The 16,629-nt window shown below is 38.2% G+C and overlaps 1 protein-coding gene across 1 annotated transcript in view; it reads left to right on the forward strand.

Moving 5' to 3' along the window:
• Positions 1-16,629, forward strand: part of LOC123252422 (WD repeat-containing protein 19-like) — a 200,917-nt gene that overhangs the window by 129,135 nt on the left and 55,153 nt on the right. The window contains exon 30 of the mRNA XM_044681745.1: positions 12,465-12,561. Within this exon, the coding sequence (XP_044537680.1) occupies positions 12,465-12,561 (97 nt within the window). The remainder of the gene's footprint in view (positions 1-12,464; positions 12,562-16,629) is intronic.

Here is a 16,629-nt window from a genome sequence, read left to right on the forward strand (position 1 = left end):
TTTGAGCCAAAGCACCATGCATATAGGAGACTCCACAAATACTTATTTCATAAATGGATAAGATTATTTTGAGACAGAAGGCATATTATGATTAGTCATGTGCAGATTTAGAATCTCTGCCCAAATTTGTTTTGTTTGAAATACCACGAGTTTTGAAGTCAAATTAATGAAGATTTTTGCTTTGTTTATTGATATATTTGAAAAGGGTATATGTGACTATTTTATATCCAAGTAATCATAAGATTTAGAGCTAGGAGGCTCCTCCTTTAATTTCTGTCAAAGAATCCCAGAGAGTCAAATGACTTGTGGTAGAACTGTGCCTTGATACCTTACACCTATCAGATTAGCTAATATGACAGAAAAGGAAAATAGTAAATGCTAGAGGGATATGGGAAAATTGGAATACTAATGCACTGCTGGTGGAATTGTAAAATTATTAAAACATTTTTTTAAAACCTTTACCTTCTGCCTATGTTTTGGTTCCAAGGCAGAAGAGTAGTAAGGACTAGGCAAGGGGGTTAAGTGACTTACCTAGGGTCACACAGCTAGGACGTGTATGAGGCCAGGTTTGAACTTAGGACCTTTCATCTCTAGGCCTGCCTCTCAATCCATTGAGTTATCCAGCTTCCCCCATATCCAAACATTCTTGAGAACAATTTGGAACTATAGCCAAAGGTCTTTAAAACTATGTATACCATATTTGTATGCTGGGAGCTAAAATGGCAGAAATAAAGGACACTCCACTCCCTACACACACACACACACACACACACACACACACACACACACACACACAATGAATCACCTTACAACAAAGGAAAATAGAAGGAACATGTCTTATTGTGTAATGAAGAGACCATAGCATAGGCAGCACAGTATCTGTGAGAACCAGCAGAACTCAGACCAACTTAACATGTTGTGACTCTGCCAGAGGCAATGAAGCTGCATAACAGGGAAGGGCCAACTTTTTCACAAGTATAGAAGGCAGAGAGAGAAGGGTTCAGATTGGTTCAGCCTAAGCCACTTGACAGGGGGTAGTTGACAGGCAGAAAACTTATAAACTCCCACATGGCAACATAGTACCTGAGGCCATGAAGTGGCAGCTGGGGACTGGCCTACCCTAAGTCATTTGGAACAGACAGGAAAGGCAGAGAGGGAAGGAACCTACAAATTCCCCATGTAGCAGCAGAGTGCCTGAGGTGATGAAAGAGCAGAGCAGGGACCAGGTCAGCCCATGAAAGTGCAGGGTAACACAGAGTGCTGAATATAGCTGGACAAAACAGTTGCAAATCTCCCCAGAGCAAGCCAGTAGGGTCACCACCTCAATAGACAACCATGGGAGACAAAGGTAGTCAGTTTTACCCTAAGTACCAGAGAAGAGTACTCTACAAATTTGGAACAGTGCTCCCTCTATCCCCAAAAAAACCTGCTATAGAAAGTTAGGATTGGTCAAATGAAAAAGGAAATACAAAATCTCAAGGAAGAAAATAACCTTCTAAAAAATAGAAATTGGGCAAATAGAAGCTAATGAAACTATAAGATATCAGGAAATAATAAGACAAAATTTAAAAAATGGAAAAAAATCTAAAATTCCTCATTGTAAAAAGATAATTAAGAACCGTCAGTATACCTGAAAGCCACAATAAAAAAAGAAAACCAGGACACCACATTACAGGGAAAATTGCCCTGATATCCTTGAACAAGAGGCAAAAATAGAAATTGAGAGAATATACTCCCTGAAAGAGATCCCAAAATAAAATACCCCAGAACTATGAGAGCCAAATTCTAGAACTCTTAGACGAAGGAAAAAGTACAAGGAAAAAGCAGCTGGAAGAAAACAATTCAGATATTGTAGAGCAGGGGTCGGCAACCTTTTTGGCCGTGAGAGCCATAAATGCCACATTTTTTAAAATGTAATTTTGTGAGAGCCATACAGTGCTCACAGTGTGCGTTCCTGTAACAGTGTGCACTCCTGTAACAGCGCCTGAAAAAAAATTGACTTTATAGCTCCTGAAGAAAGAGCCATATCTGGCCCTCAAAAGAGCCAGATATGGCTCGAGAGCCATAGGTTGCCGATCCCTGTTATAGAGCACTTAGAACTTAGCAGCTTCTACATTAAATGACCAGAATGCATGGAATACAATATTCCAAAAAGTCAAAGGTCTAGGACTACAACCAAGAATTAAATACCCAGCAAAACTAAGCATAATCTACCAGGGGAAAAATGATGTTTAACAAAACACAGGAATTTCAGACTTTCCTGACCAAAAAACCATAGCTGAAAAGAAAATTAAAAGAGCAAATTTGACACTTAAGAGACATATAAAAAGGTAAACTGAAAACTTAAGGGTTTCAGCAAGGTCAAATTGAGTATATTCATACCTGGGGAAGGTGATTCAGTTGAGAACTTGGAACCATAGTTGTGGGCAGGGGATAGTGGGGCTTGCTGTTGGCCTATGCTAGTACTCCTTAGTGGCTGCTTTCCCCTCTCACCCCAATGAATTGCAGGAGAGTAGCTTTATTCCATCCCCTTGTGGATACTGTCATTCCATTATTCATTTTGAAGTGTTATTTTAAGGTTGGTTGGTGAGGATTTGAGTGGTTTGAGCTTTCCCTGCTTCTATTCTGCCATCTTGGCTCCTCTTCCAGAAGGAAGGAAGCTCAGTGGAATGTTTTGAGTAGATTAGTGATATACACTTTTGGAAGATCACTTTGGCAGTTGAGTATAGGATGGATTGAAGGAGGTATCTGAGTCAGAGAGACCTAACAAAAGGCTATTACAATAGTAAGGCATAAGATGAGGAAGGTTTACACTAGATTGGTGGTTGTGTAAGTGTAGAAAAAGGGTGCAGATTTTAGAGATGTGAAGGTAGAAATGACAGATTAGAAATGAAGGGAGTGATAATGGGGAGTGATAAGATATGAAGGGAGCAGAAAGTTCTTAGTGAATGGCTTCAGTTTTTTAGGGAGTATATGAGGATAGAGAAGATAGAAGGAGGATGCCACAATAGTTGGAAGAGAGATGAAGTTTTTAGTAGCTACTGAGGAGAGTGAGATTTTGAATGATTAGGGATGAGTGGAATGATTACCTTGCTATTATGAGGTCCCAGTTAAAATTAGAATAAAATAAATTTGTAATGTACCTATTCAATACCATTTGATTTGTAGAGAAATTGAGAGAGAAAGGAATTGAGGATGACTCAACACGGAGGCAATTAGCCTGACTGAAGAGGGGGATAATAGTTTTTTCAAGAGTAATGGGGTTGAGGAAAAAGAGAGTGTTTAGTGGGAAAAATAATGAATTCTCTTCTGGACATGTTGCATTTGAGATTTCTAAAGGACATCCAGTTTGACAGGTTGAAGAGGCAGTTACTTATGTGAAACCAGACCTTGGGAGGAGAGAGTTCAGGGTTAGATGTGTAGATCTGGGAATCAATCTCTGCATACAGATGATAATTGAATAATGGGAGCTGATGAAACCACCATGCATGATAATAGGGAGGGAGAAGAGAAGAAAGTCCAGAATAGGAAGAAGAATCAACAAAGAAGATTGAAGAAATTGACAGATTGGTAGAAGGAGAAACATGAGAAAAGAGTGTCATAAAAACCTACAAAGAGAATATCCAAAAGAGGATGATCAACAGTGAAAAGACTGAAGAGAGTTCAAGAAAGATGAGCAATGAGAAAAGACATTTTGATTTCGCAATTAAGAGATCACTGCAAACTTTGGAGAGAATAATTTCAATTAAATGATATCAGAAGCCAGATTGCAGAGGGTTTAGAATTTAGTGAGGGGAGAGGAAATGGAAGTGGTTTTGTAATATTCCTTAATTCCATCAGGATGGTGTGAACAGGCATAAAGGAGTTGGATAGTAGGATGGTAGGATAAATTTAGTGTTGGTGTTGGACAAGGCATTATTAGCAATAAGTAAAAGGGGCAGGGAATTCAAGAGTTTAAGATCATGTAGAGGTGAATTGTTTAACCCAAGGGTGAAAGTGGTGAAGGGAGTAGAGTGCAGCTAGTGCAAGAGTGAGTGGCCCAACCCTATACCAAGATAAATTCAAAATGGGTAAATGATTTAAATATAAAGAGTGAAATCATAAATAAATTGGGTGAACATAGTATAGTCTGACTGTCAGATTTGTGGGAAAGGAAGGAATTTAAGACCAAGCAAGAGATAGAGAACATTGCAAAATGTAAAATGAATGATGTTGATTATATAAAATTAAAAAGGTTTTGTATAAACAAAATGAATGCAACCAAAATTAGAAGGAAAGCAATGAACTGGAAGAACATTTTTATAACAAAACTAAACTCTCTGACAAAGGTTTAATTTCCCAAATAAATAAGGAAGGAAGTCAAATTTACAAAAAATCGAGCCATTCCCCAATCAACAAATGGTCAATGCGATGATCCAGGACAAGCCAGAGGAACTTACGAGAAAGAATGATATCCACATCCAGAGAAAGAACTGTGGAAAAAGAAATGCAAGAGAAAAACATATGATTGATCACATAGTTTGATATGATTAGAGTTTTGATGCTAAAAGATCACTCTACTGCAAATATGAATAACATGGAAATAGGTTTTGAACAATGATACATGTATAACATGAATTGCTTGTCAGCTTCGAGAGGGGGTGAGGAAAGAATTGGGAGGAATTATGAGCCATGGAAAAATATTCTAAATAAGAAAAGGAGGAAGAAAAGGAAAAAAGTGTTTGTCCCAGTAAAGAACTGAGGGGTGGGAGAATTGTAGGTAATTGCGAAAATGAAGAACAAGTTTAGGTGTCATATTTAAAGGGAAAGATGTAATGATAAGATATTATAAGAGGGAATTTCAGTTTACAAACATGAATGTAGAACAATTATGAGTGATAACAAGATCAAATGTAAATGTATGACCATCTCTTTGGTTAAGTAGACTAGTCATGGGATTTAGACACATTGAATAACTGGGTATTTTAGGTTCTTGAGGGAGTATCAGTATATATGTTGAAGTCCTATAGGAGTTAGGGGTGGAGAGGAATATGAGTCTGAGAATGTCTTGGGACTTAGCAGATAACAGCTGCCATGATTGACAGTTAAATTTGGACTGAATAAACCTTAAAGGAAGAAAGGTTACTGAGTGATATTGGTAGATAGAGTTCAGAGGTGTCATTGGGGAACACAAATTTTGGTATGTCATGTCATTGTTTTCATTATTTTTAATGAAATTGTTGATTATTTTTTATGATTTGTTCTTTGACCTACTTATCCTTTAGGATTATTTAGTTTTCAACTAATTTTCAGTCTCTGCTTCCAAGACCCTTTATTGAATATAATTTTTGTTGCATTATGGTCTGAAAAGTGTGCATTTAAAGTTTCTACTTCTCTTAATTGTCAGTGCAGTGTTTATGCTCCAGTACAGTCAGTTTTTATGAAGTGTTTTGTATAGATGAGAAAAAATTTTACACTTTTCTCTTCCCATTCAATTTCTCCAGTAGTCTATCATATATAACTTCTCTAAAATTCCATCTTTAACTTCTTTATTATTGATTTTTATGATTAGATTCATTCAGTTTTGAGAGGGGGAAAATTCTCCTACTAGTGTAGTTTTACTATTTTTTCCCTTCTGTAGATTATTGAACTTTTCCTTGAAGAATCTGGATGCTCTGTCATTTGGTGCATATATGTTTAGTATTGATATTACTTCATTGCCTAAGGTGCTTTTGAGCAAAATGTTATTTCCATGATTATCTCTTAATTATATATTTTTTCTTTTTGCTTTGTCTGAAACCATAATTGCTACCCCTGATTTATTTATTTCAGCTGAAGCATGATAGATTTAGTTCCAACCTTATTTTAACTTAGTTTGTCTCTTCGTTTCAAGTGTATTTTTTGTAAACAATAGATTGTTGTTTGTAAAGAATAGATTCTGATTTCTCATCCATTACTTTACCTACTTCTTTTTTATGAGTGAGTGTTCATTCTCATTTTTATCACCACCCCATCCCATTTCTCTTATTTTCTCTACTTCCCTGATGGATAAGATAAATATCTATACTCAACTGAATGTGTATATATATTCTAACATTTTTGAACCAGTTTGGGTAGGAATAAGGTTCAAGCATTGTTTATTTCCCTCTCCTCAGTTAGTTTTTCTTTATGTGCCTTTTATATGAGATAATTGCCCCCATTTTGCTTCTTTCTCTCCCTTCTCCCAGTGCATTCTTCTATCTCATCCCTTCATTTTTTAAAAGATTATCCCAACAAAATCAATTCACACACATACCTTCTATTTATGTAGAATCCTTAAATTGCTCTCATAATGATTAAGTTTTTTTTTTAAACACTTACCTTTGGTCTTAGAATTAATACTGTGTATTGGTTGGTTACAAGGCAGAAGAGTGGTGAGGGCTAGGCAGTGGGAGTTAAGTGACTTGCCCAGGGTCACACAACTAGGGAATATCTGAGGTCAGATTTGAACCCAGGACCTCCTGTCTCTAGGCCTGACTCTCAATCCACTGAGCCACCTAGCTGCCACTAATGATTAAATTCTTGAGTCACTTGTTCTTAAGAGTCCCATAAAAGAACATAAATAATTTAACCATATTAAGTCCCTTATAATTTATTTTTCATGTTTTCCTTTGTATGCTTCTCCTGAGTCTTAAGTTCAAATATAAAAATGTCTATTTAGCTCTGGTGTTTTCATCGGGAATGTTTGAAAGTCCTTTATTTTATTAAATATACCCTCCTCCCCCTTTAGGGATTATTTTCACTTTTGCTGGGTAGGTTGTAATCCTAGCTCCTTTGCTTTCTGGAATATCATTTCTAAGTCCTTCACTCCTTTAACTTGGAAATTGCTAAATCTTGTATAGTCCTGACTTTGACTCCCTGATATTTGAATGGCTTCTTTCTGTCTGTCTGATATATTTTCTCTTTGCCCTGGGAGGTCTGAAATTTGACTATAAAATTCCTTTGTTTTTTTCATTTTGGGGTTTTTTAAAGGATGTGTTCAGTGGGTTCTTTCAATTTGTATTTTACTCCATGGATCTTAGATAACAAGGTAGTTTTCCTCTATATTTCTTAAAATAAAATGTTAGGCTCTCTCTTTTTTTAAAATCATGGCTTTCAGGTAGTCCTGATTTCTAAATTATCACTTTTTTCTATTTTCTAGCTCAGTTATTTTTCCAATGAAATATTACACATCTTCTATTTTTTTCATTATTTTGATTTTGTTTTATTTATTTTTTCTTGAAGTCTCATAAAGTCATTAACATCCACTTGCCCAATTCTAATTTTTAAGGAATTCTGTTTTTTTCAGTGGGTTTTTATATCTCCATTTCCAGTTGGCTAATTCTTCTTTTTGAAGAATCCTTTTCTTCAGTGAAGTTTTGTGCCTCTTTTCTCATTTGGCCAGTTTTAAAAAAGGTGTTATTTTCTTTAGCATTTTTTTTTGCCTCTTTTACCTAGCTGTTAATTTTTATATTTTTCTTCCATCACTCTCATTTCTTTTTCCTCTACCACTCATCTCTTTCTTTAGCTCTTCTAGGATTCTTTTTGAGCTGGTGTCCAATTTGGATTTTTTTCTTTGATGCTTTGCTTGTAGTTATTTTTACATTGTTGACTTCTAGGTTTGTGTCTTGATATTCCCTGTGTTATAATTATGGGAGGTCTCTTGTATCTATTTGAGGTGGTAGGAATGATGTACAGAGAGGAATAAGATGACACTTCTCCTTTATAACAGTTGCCCAGGCAGGATCCTCAGGTCAAAAGAGGTTTATTCTTTAGGACCCACCTGGGGTTAATTGATATATTGATTTGGGCTCTTCAGCTAGTATAACGACGATATTCTGACTGCGTTGTCTCCCTTCCCAAAACAAGCTTTGAAACTGATTTAGGAAGGTACTTTAAACTTTATATATTAAACAGGAAGGATAAGAGTAAAGGACTGTGGTATAGGAGACCCTGCTTTAATTGTTACTAATGAAACTCTCAACTGCTGGCAAATGAAGAATCAATGTAGCTTCCCTCTGGTTCAGCCTGGCCAGTACTAAACCAGAGTAGGTAAACTGCTGGGAAATCTTCAGCTTCTTCTTCGGTAGATCTTCAGCCTTAACAGTTGAGTTATGTCCACCCTTTCCACCCTCTTCTTCGTCTCCTGCCCACTTCCCGGATCCCTCCCGGGCCCTGGGAAACCTAGATATCTAGATGATGAAACTCCTAATATCTAGGGGCAGTAGACACCAAGGTGATGGTCAAGTACAGGTTGAAAATGGTATATGAAGTACAGGAAGAGTTTGCAGAGAGATGTTTGCACCCTCTCACTCCAAGACCAGGATCCACCGATCTCCAGCTTCAGCACAGGTCCAAGACCCAGAATCTCTCCTCAGGGTTCTCAACTGCCCCCTCCTGCCTTTCGCATGCCTCCCTGGGAATATTCCATCCAACTGACTTATTTGTCAATCAAAGGTGAACTTCAAGCTCCCAGAGATTTAATATAACACCTGTCACCACAGGAGTGTTTTGTGGTCAGCTTCTTTTTTTGTTGTTTGCTCATTTTCCCAGCCTATTTCATGACTTTGACCTTTCTGTTAAAGTTGGGCTATGCTCACCCTAGGTGGGGAGGCAATGTCCCAAGCTTCAGACTTTTTTGCATTGCTGTTTTCAGAGCTTGTTCTGGAAGTCTGTATTTTTGGTGCTTCTGAAAAGGTGGGGGGAATCTGTGGGGTATACATGCTGATCTTTACCCAAAAGCTTCCTTGGTCTTTTGCAGCCACAAGTGCTAAGGCTCCTCTTGGCTTGTTATGGTGGGGCACCAGGGATGTTAACTATTATTATTAAATGTAACTAAATGGTTTGTGGGTTCACACTGGGTTGAAGGCGAGACAGGGCCAACCAGGATAGGGAGAGCAGGGTTTACTGCCAAGCTGTTAACTGTCAATAGGAATGGCTGTTAGGCCAACAGTCACTCAGCCCACCTAGGCCAGGGTCTATGGAACCAGCAGGCAAAAAGGTAAAATCTTATCAAAGTTTAATTGAGGGGAACTAAATAAAGAATGGGATAGGGGATTCTATACTCGAAACCTAAGGGCAAACCACAGGGGGCAGGGAAGGACTTGACTACACTATCCTATTGACCTAAGCCAGGCAGGGCCCAAAGGAAGCAGTTCTGAAGTCACAGGGAAAGCTCCTCCAAACCTGGTTCCAGCCAGGTTTGGTCAGCTCAGCTAAAGGGCCTGAGGATGGCTTTCAATTGGGGTCTCACAGTAAATCCAAGGATGGTCACAGGATGTCAAGAGCCAACTCCACCAGGACAGATCATCCAAGGTACCCAGGTAGGTAGAGTGAGTTTGAAATGCTGTCCACCAGATCACAAACCACTTCCTCACTTGGTGCTGCTCTGCAGGTCTGTTGTCCACTGCTGAAAGCCTCCACCTCTCAGGATCCCAGAGAATCAGGATGCAGTTTTTCCCTAACTCTGAGATCTCCCAGGGTTAGCAACAATTATGTCCCCAACCACTAATGGAGTCTCTCTCAGTCCAAGCCCCACTTCCTGCTTCTTCATTCCATCTTGGAATCCTCCAGGCCTTCCTGCTAGGTCCAACACTAATACTAAATTAATTGCTAAATAACCCTCACAACAGGCTCTGGAACTGTATATGGGCAATGGATTTGTCAAATAATACTCTCTCTTATGCTCAGTGCCAGCTCTGGGCTCCCTCTAATCTCTTTCTGACCAGTTGTCCAATTTCCTTATGCTCTGTGCTGAAAACTCTTAGAGTGGCTGCTGATGCAATTACAGCCACCTCTGAGACCCAACATTGGTGTTCTTGCCGCCTGTGTTCTAGGATAGCCCCTGCTCTGGTGTCACAGACCTCTTCTGACCTCCTAAGTTGTCTTAGGTTGAAAAAATGTTTCACCCTAACCTTTTGGTGGCTATATCACGCCAGAATTTGATTTGATGCATAATTTTAAAGTTGTTTGGAGGGGAATATCCAAAGAGGACAGCTAGAATGCTGTCACTACTCTTTCATCTTGGCCCTTTCTAGGGAGCTAAGTTCATATGAGTGCCAGAAGATGGGAAGAAGAGAGAAAGGAAAGTTTGTCAATTTGGATCAGGTATTACAGAGAGTATAATAGAAGTATTTGTGGGAAGATCTGGAAGGTGACTTTGGGGAAGGTTGATTTAAGGTAAATAGGACAAAGGGAGAGAGCAATTATAAATGAGGGAGCAGGATTAGACTTCAATTTCTTTTTCCAGGATTATTGAAATGGAAGGAATATAAGTGGGGTGGAACAATGGTAAGGAATTCTTGAGATCTCTTTATCATCTCTGATAATCTTATAAGGTCAGTTTAGTTGATAAGGAAATAAGGGACACTGAACATCTTTTAGCTCATGCTTCCAGCTCTGGCTCCAGGAGCATGGAGTTTATTATATATATTTCAAGATTCTTTTCACACAAAAGAACCCCTCCTTCCCTGAAACTTTGCAGATGCACAGAAGTTATAAATTATGTCATATCAAAACACAAAAGGTCTCATTGGCTTCAGAATAGACCAAGGCCAAGGCTGAATTTTGACTGGGTTCTTATCAGAAAGCCAAGTCAGGGAATATTTTTCTCAGAGTTGAATTGCCCCTGCTAAGGTTTTGGCCTTGGATATATCAGGCAGCTGCATTCCTGGCCAAAGCCAGAGATTATTAACCTTTTAAATGCTGGCCCACTAGGAACTTAAAGCTCTTCAATAAGGCCACAATACTTTTCAAAAAGAAATCACGGGGATCACAAAAGGAGGTCAAAAGAGGAGTCTCAGCTTTTTATTTATTTAAGACTCTGTTTCTCCTGTTGGCTTCCCATAAGGAATGAGTTCAAGTACAGTATCAGTGGATGAAGAGTAGTGGTCCATTCACAAAGGCATGAGAATTGATTCTTAAGGTCCAACCACATGGCAAGTGGTGTTGTATCTTTCCTAGAATAGGAATCATCCACATTTCAAGAAAAACATATCTATGGTATCCTGAACATATACTAAAGGAGATGAAATTCTGGGATAAATAGTAGGATGAGAGATTGGTATTAGAGAGGAAATGGATGAGGACATCGCAGAGACTAATACTAGGGCTAGAGGAGTTAGTTAATTTAAATGTGAGAAATACTTGATTCCTGGGTCTTTCCTGTGATCACTCACTAATCCTGTCACTTTAGGCCCTATCTTGGACCAATCTTGTGGGAGACAGAGATGTTATACCTCTGTTCTGGGGACAGCTGGTGAAAGGGATATAGAAAGAAGGGAAGAGAAGTCCAATCAGGAAGCAGTTGGGAAGTGGGAATATAGTTACCAGTTAATATGGTATTTAGGAGGTAGAATAACTGTGGCTACCAGTTATTCTTCATAGTTGTTATTAAAGGTAAATGGGGAGATGGATGAATTGACTGGGGAGAGACACACACACTCTCACCCACAGGCCTCTGTGTGGGTGCTGCTGGCACAAGGGTTATGCCTCTCCCCACCTGACAGGCTTTGCTGGACCAAGCCTGTCAGTTGTCTCCTTTTAACAGCTGCCCAGGCAGGGAACCACTGAGAAGTTGTAGGTGTAATCAACTTCTCTAGTTCTTCAAACTGGGATTGTAATGAATATTGATAAAGGCTATTGGTGTGCTGACTGAATAATGCTGTGGATCTGACTGCATGACTATCTTCCCTTCCCAAGGGCTTTAGATATATTCACCACTCAGGAAAGGTACTTTGTAACAAACAACTAAATTTAATTCTAGCTTAACAGGGTTAGGAACAAGGAAAAGAATGGAGGATTTGGGAATCCTATTGCTAAATGTTTAAATAAGTGATCAAAGCTACAGAGGTTGCTAGATCAGGTAGAGACTGGAGATTCTTCACCCTCTCACTAACTCTGGCTTGACTTGGCCAGAGCCAAGCCAAAGATTATGGAAGGCTGTTGATGATCTTCTTGAATGACAGTAGTACTGTCCTCTCACAGCACAGCTCTATTGATGATATAATAGCTTAGAGAGCTCTCTCAAGCAAGGCAGTCGAGTTGCAGGTACAGGGCCTATCCTCCCACTTGACCTCCTACTTCCCAAGATTGCTCCAGACTGAGCTGTCTTGTGCTATGCATGATGGGTATTTATAGGGTTGGCTCCAACTGACTTTTGGCCCTGGCTCAAGGCACTAGGTACATTCTGACAGTCTTGTCACTCAAAGTGATGTCCATTTTGTCCCAGGAATTCATTATAACAATTATGAATATAGTTACCAATTAATTTGGTATTTAGGAGGTAGAATAACTGTGGCTACCAGTTATTCTGTTTATATATGAAGGACATATATACTTCTGGGACTGCATATCTCTACAGTTTGAATACAGGCTTTGTATATGCTATGTGTCTTATGACGATATGTAAAAATATATAGCACTGCCAATATAATGACAACGTATTTCATTATGTTATTTAATTTAAGGATGCCAAATATCTCTTCCGTCTGTACATGGCACTGAAACAATATAGAGAAGCTGCCCAGACTGCCATAATAATTGCTAGAGAGGAGCAATCTGCTGGTAGGTACCCTTATTATGACTGTGCCTGAAGTTGAAGGATTTATTTCATTCTCTCTGTTACTCTGTTTAAATCATAGTTTATTGTCTAATTTCACCACATTGTGGCAAGAGGTTATGTTAGACCACTTCCAGAGTATTTAGTAAGTGTGTTTTGGCTCCTTGGAAGGATCAGGTGTGATCTGACCCCTTGACAAGAAGTGTGCATAACTAGAGGTTCCTAGTTGCCAAGAGCTGTGAGAGGTCATTGCCAAGAATCACATAGGATAGAGAGACTCTGATGTATACTTGTGGAAGAAATATTCACATCTATGGAATAACAGATTCCTGGAAGTATTATAATTTAAGTATTTAAAAGCAAATTCATTAAAGTTTGGGACAATAATTGTTGCACACAATGTATTATTTTGAATCATATGACAAATGAAACATTTATGCCATAGAGACAAAGATCAACTATATCCAAAAATTTAAAGAATATAACTATATCAACTGTGAGAAGAAATTTTATTGCTCAGTACCAGAAAAATATACCACACATTATAATTCAATTTTCCCCAAAGTAGTTGTCTAAATTTTAAAAGAACAAAAAGACAAAATAAAACTACAGGATGGAGGCAGTATTCAGTAGTGGTTACCAAAGGCTTTGTCATGCATACCCTTAGCTAAGAGCCATATCACATGTTCTTCCTTATGGAACCAAAACACTTGTGTCCAGCTCTATGAGAAGTGCTCCAATCCAATCCCAAACTACGTGATTATAAACATGTATGTTTTTACTGTTGCCTTATTTGCTATAACTTTTGCCACCTTTGGTTTTCTGGATTTACCTGAAGCATAACATATTCTATTCCAAGCCCTCATTTTAACTTTGTGTGAATATATTTCACATATTTCTTGTCAACAACATATTGTTGGATTCATTTTGATACTTTTCTCTATTGATAGGTATTATTATTATTAGGTGTGCTCTTCCTTATCTGGTTGCTTGGGATAGAAATCATGGAGACACTGGAGGGAAATAGCATTAAATAGAATTTGTGATAGAAGATAGGTAAGCTAAGACTTAGACCAACACAGTCTATAGATTTTGGGAAACTATATTTCAGATTCTTTTTAAAAATTTTTTAATCATTTATTAATATTCATTTTTAACATGGTTACATGATTCATGCCCCTACTTTCCCCTTCAGCCCCCGCTCTCCCCCCACCCATGGCTAATGCACATTTCCACTGGTTTTATCATGTGTCCTTGTTTAAGACCTATTTCCAAATTGTTGATAGTTGCATTGGTGTGGTAGTTTCAAGTCCACACCCTCAGTCATGTCCTCCTCAGCCCATGCGTTCAAGCATTTGTTTTTCTTATATGTTTCCTCTCCTGCAGTCCTTCCTCTGAATGTGGGTAGCTTTCTTTACCATAAATCCCTCAGAGCTGTCCTGTGTCATTGCTTTCTGCTGTACAGAAGTCCATTACATTCGAATTTTACCACAGTATATCAGTCTCTGTGTACAGTGTTCTTCTGGCTCTGCTCCTTTCACTCTGCATCAGTTCTTGGAGGTCTTTCCAGTTCACCTGGAACTCCTCTAGTTTATTATTCCTTTTAGCACAATAGTATTCCATCACCAGCATATACCATAGTTTGTTCAGCCATTCCCCAATTGAAGGACATACTCTCCTTTTCCAGTTCTTTGCCATCACAAAAAGCGCAGCTATAAATATTTTCGTACAAGTCTGTTTATCTATGATCTCTTTGGGGTACAAACCCAACAATGGTATGGCTGGATCAAAGGGCAGGCATTCTTTTATAGCCCTTTGAGCATGATTCCAAATTGCCAGCCAGAATGGCTGGATCAGTTCACAACTCCGCCAGCAATGCATTAATGTCCCAATTTTGCCACATCCCCTCCAGCATTCATTACTCTCCCCTTCTTTCATTTTAGCCAATCTGCTAGGTGTGAGGTGATACCTCAGAGTTGTTTTGATTTGCATTTCTCTAATTATTAGAGATTTAGAATACTTTCTCATGTGCTTATTGATACTTTTGATTTCTTTACCTGAAAATTGCCTATTCATGTCTCTTGCCCATTTATCAATTGGGGAATGGCTTGATTTTTTATACAATTGCTTTAACTCCTTGTATATTTGAGTAATTAGACCCCTGTCAGAGTTTTTTGTTATAAAGATTTTTTCCCCAATTTGTTGCTTCCCTTCTGATTTTGACTACATTGTTTTTGTTTGTACAAAAGCTTTTTAGCTTAATATAATCAAAACCATTTAATTTACATTTTGTAATTTTCTCTAACTCTTGCTTGGTTTTAAAATCTTTCCTTTCCCAGAGATCTGACAGGTATACTATTTTGTGTTCACTTAACTTATTTATAGTTTCCCTCTTTATATTCAGGTCATTCACCCATTCTGAATTTATCTTGGTGTAGGGTGTAAGATGTTGATCTAAACCTAATCTCTCCCATATTGTTTTCCAAATTTCCCAGCAGTTTTTGTCAAATAGTGGATTCATGTCCCAAAAGTTGGGCTCTTTGGGTTTATCATACACTGTCTTTCTGATGTTATTAACCCCAAGACTATTCCACTGATCCTCCCTTCTATCTCTTAGCCAGTACCTATATTTCAGATTCTTCAGAGAAACAATATATAGGATCCAGTGAACTAAGTTTTGTAGGAGAAGCCCAGAAAGGATAGGAAACTTCAAGGAATTGTTATGTTTAAAATTATTTTGAGAGATTGATTTTGGGTAAGAATATCAATTTGCTGATTAGGCTAACCTTATAACCAATAGACTGATAGGTCAGAGGTATCTTTGAATGACCAAAACCCCCAAATGCCCATTTGGCAAATCTATAAATTCAGCCCTTCCTTTGAATATTCCAAGACATCTCTAATTGGTAAATACCAAATTAGGAGTTGGTCCATGTTCCCCACAAAGGTCACAGTAAGCAGGAAGAGAATCATTGTCTCCTTTACCAATCAACCAGATTTTTTTTTAAAGGGAGACATTCCTGGGGATTCTTAAGAACAAAGAAAATGTAAAAATCTATAGACTGCATGGTGTCTGTGAATCAAAACTCTGGCACATCAGTTTTCTCTAATACACAGAAATTGATTGGGGCCTTTGTAATCCAGGACCCAATGTAGGAATTAATACAGTATATGGACAATAAATTATCCCAGAATGAAATTATGAAGACAGGAAGGGAAATAATTCTGGTGAATAGGCAAAATAAAAATTGTGTGAATATGGAAACATTGGAAATTCACTAAACAACTTAGATTTTTAAAAGATCCACATAAGGAGACAGCTGGGTAGCTCAGTGGATTGAGAGCCAGGCCTAGAGACTGGGAGGTCCTAAGTTCAAATCTGTCCTCAGACACTTCCCAGCTGTGTGACCCTGGGCAAGTCACTTAACCCCCATTGACTAGCCCTTACCACTCTTCTGCCTTGGAGCCAATACACAGTATTGACTCCAAGACGGAAGGCAAGGGTTTAAAAAAAAAATAAAATAAAAGATCCACACAATGGGTGTCACTGAAAGCAAGTGACAAGGAATAATGGTAGAGCCTAGCACATTCCATTTAAAATGGTTTTAGAATGACTAAAGCACTGAATAACATGAGGCAACTGAGGGAAGTTAAGAACAACCAAAAAGGACTTGCGTTTTTTGGAGCAACTATACTGGAGAAGGAGGAAGTTCAAAGAAGGGACAGAATTGCTGCTCAGGGTGGAAGGGAACAATGAGAATGGACAGTAGAGAGAAGGCAAAACTACTCAGTTCTAATTTTGCTTCTGCCTTTATTGCCTAAGGAAATTATTTTTTACACTTGAAATAGCAAAAATAATTTACAAGAGAATATTCCATTATTTTTATGGATTCTAGTCATCTTTACAGATGAATTATATCCCCAAGTAATGAAAGACTTAGCAGATGTGCTTGCTTATCCACTATTTGTAACATATGAAATGTCAATCAATGAATCTTTCACTAAGTATTTATTAACTACTTACTGTGTGCTTGGCATGAGCTAGATATTAATATACAGACACAAAGACTGAA

The sequence above is a fragment of the Gracilinanus agilis genome, chromosome 6 (assembly GCF_016433145.1).
Source record: "Gracilinanus agilis isolate LMUSP501 chromosome 6, AgileGrace, whole genome shotgun sequence".
In the NCBI taxonomy this organism is placed as follows: domain Eukaryota; kingdom Metazoa; phylum Chordata; class Mammalia; order Didelphimorphia; family Didelphidae; genus Gracilinanus; species Gracilinanus agilis.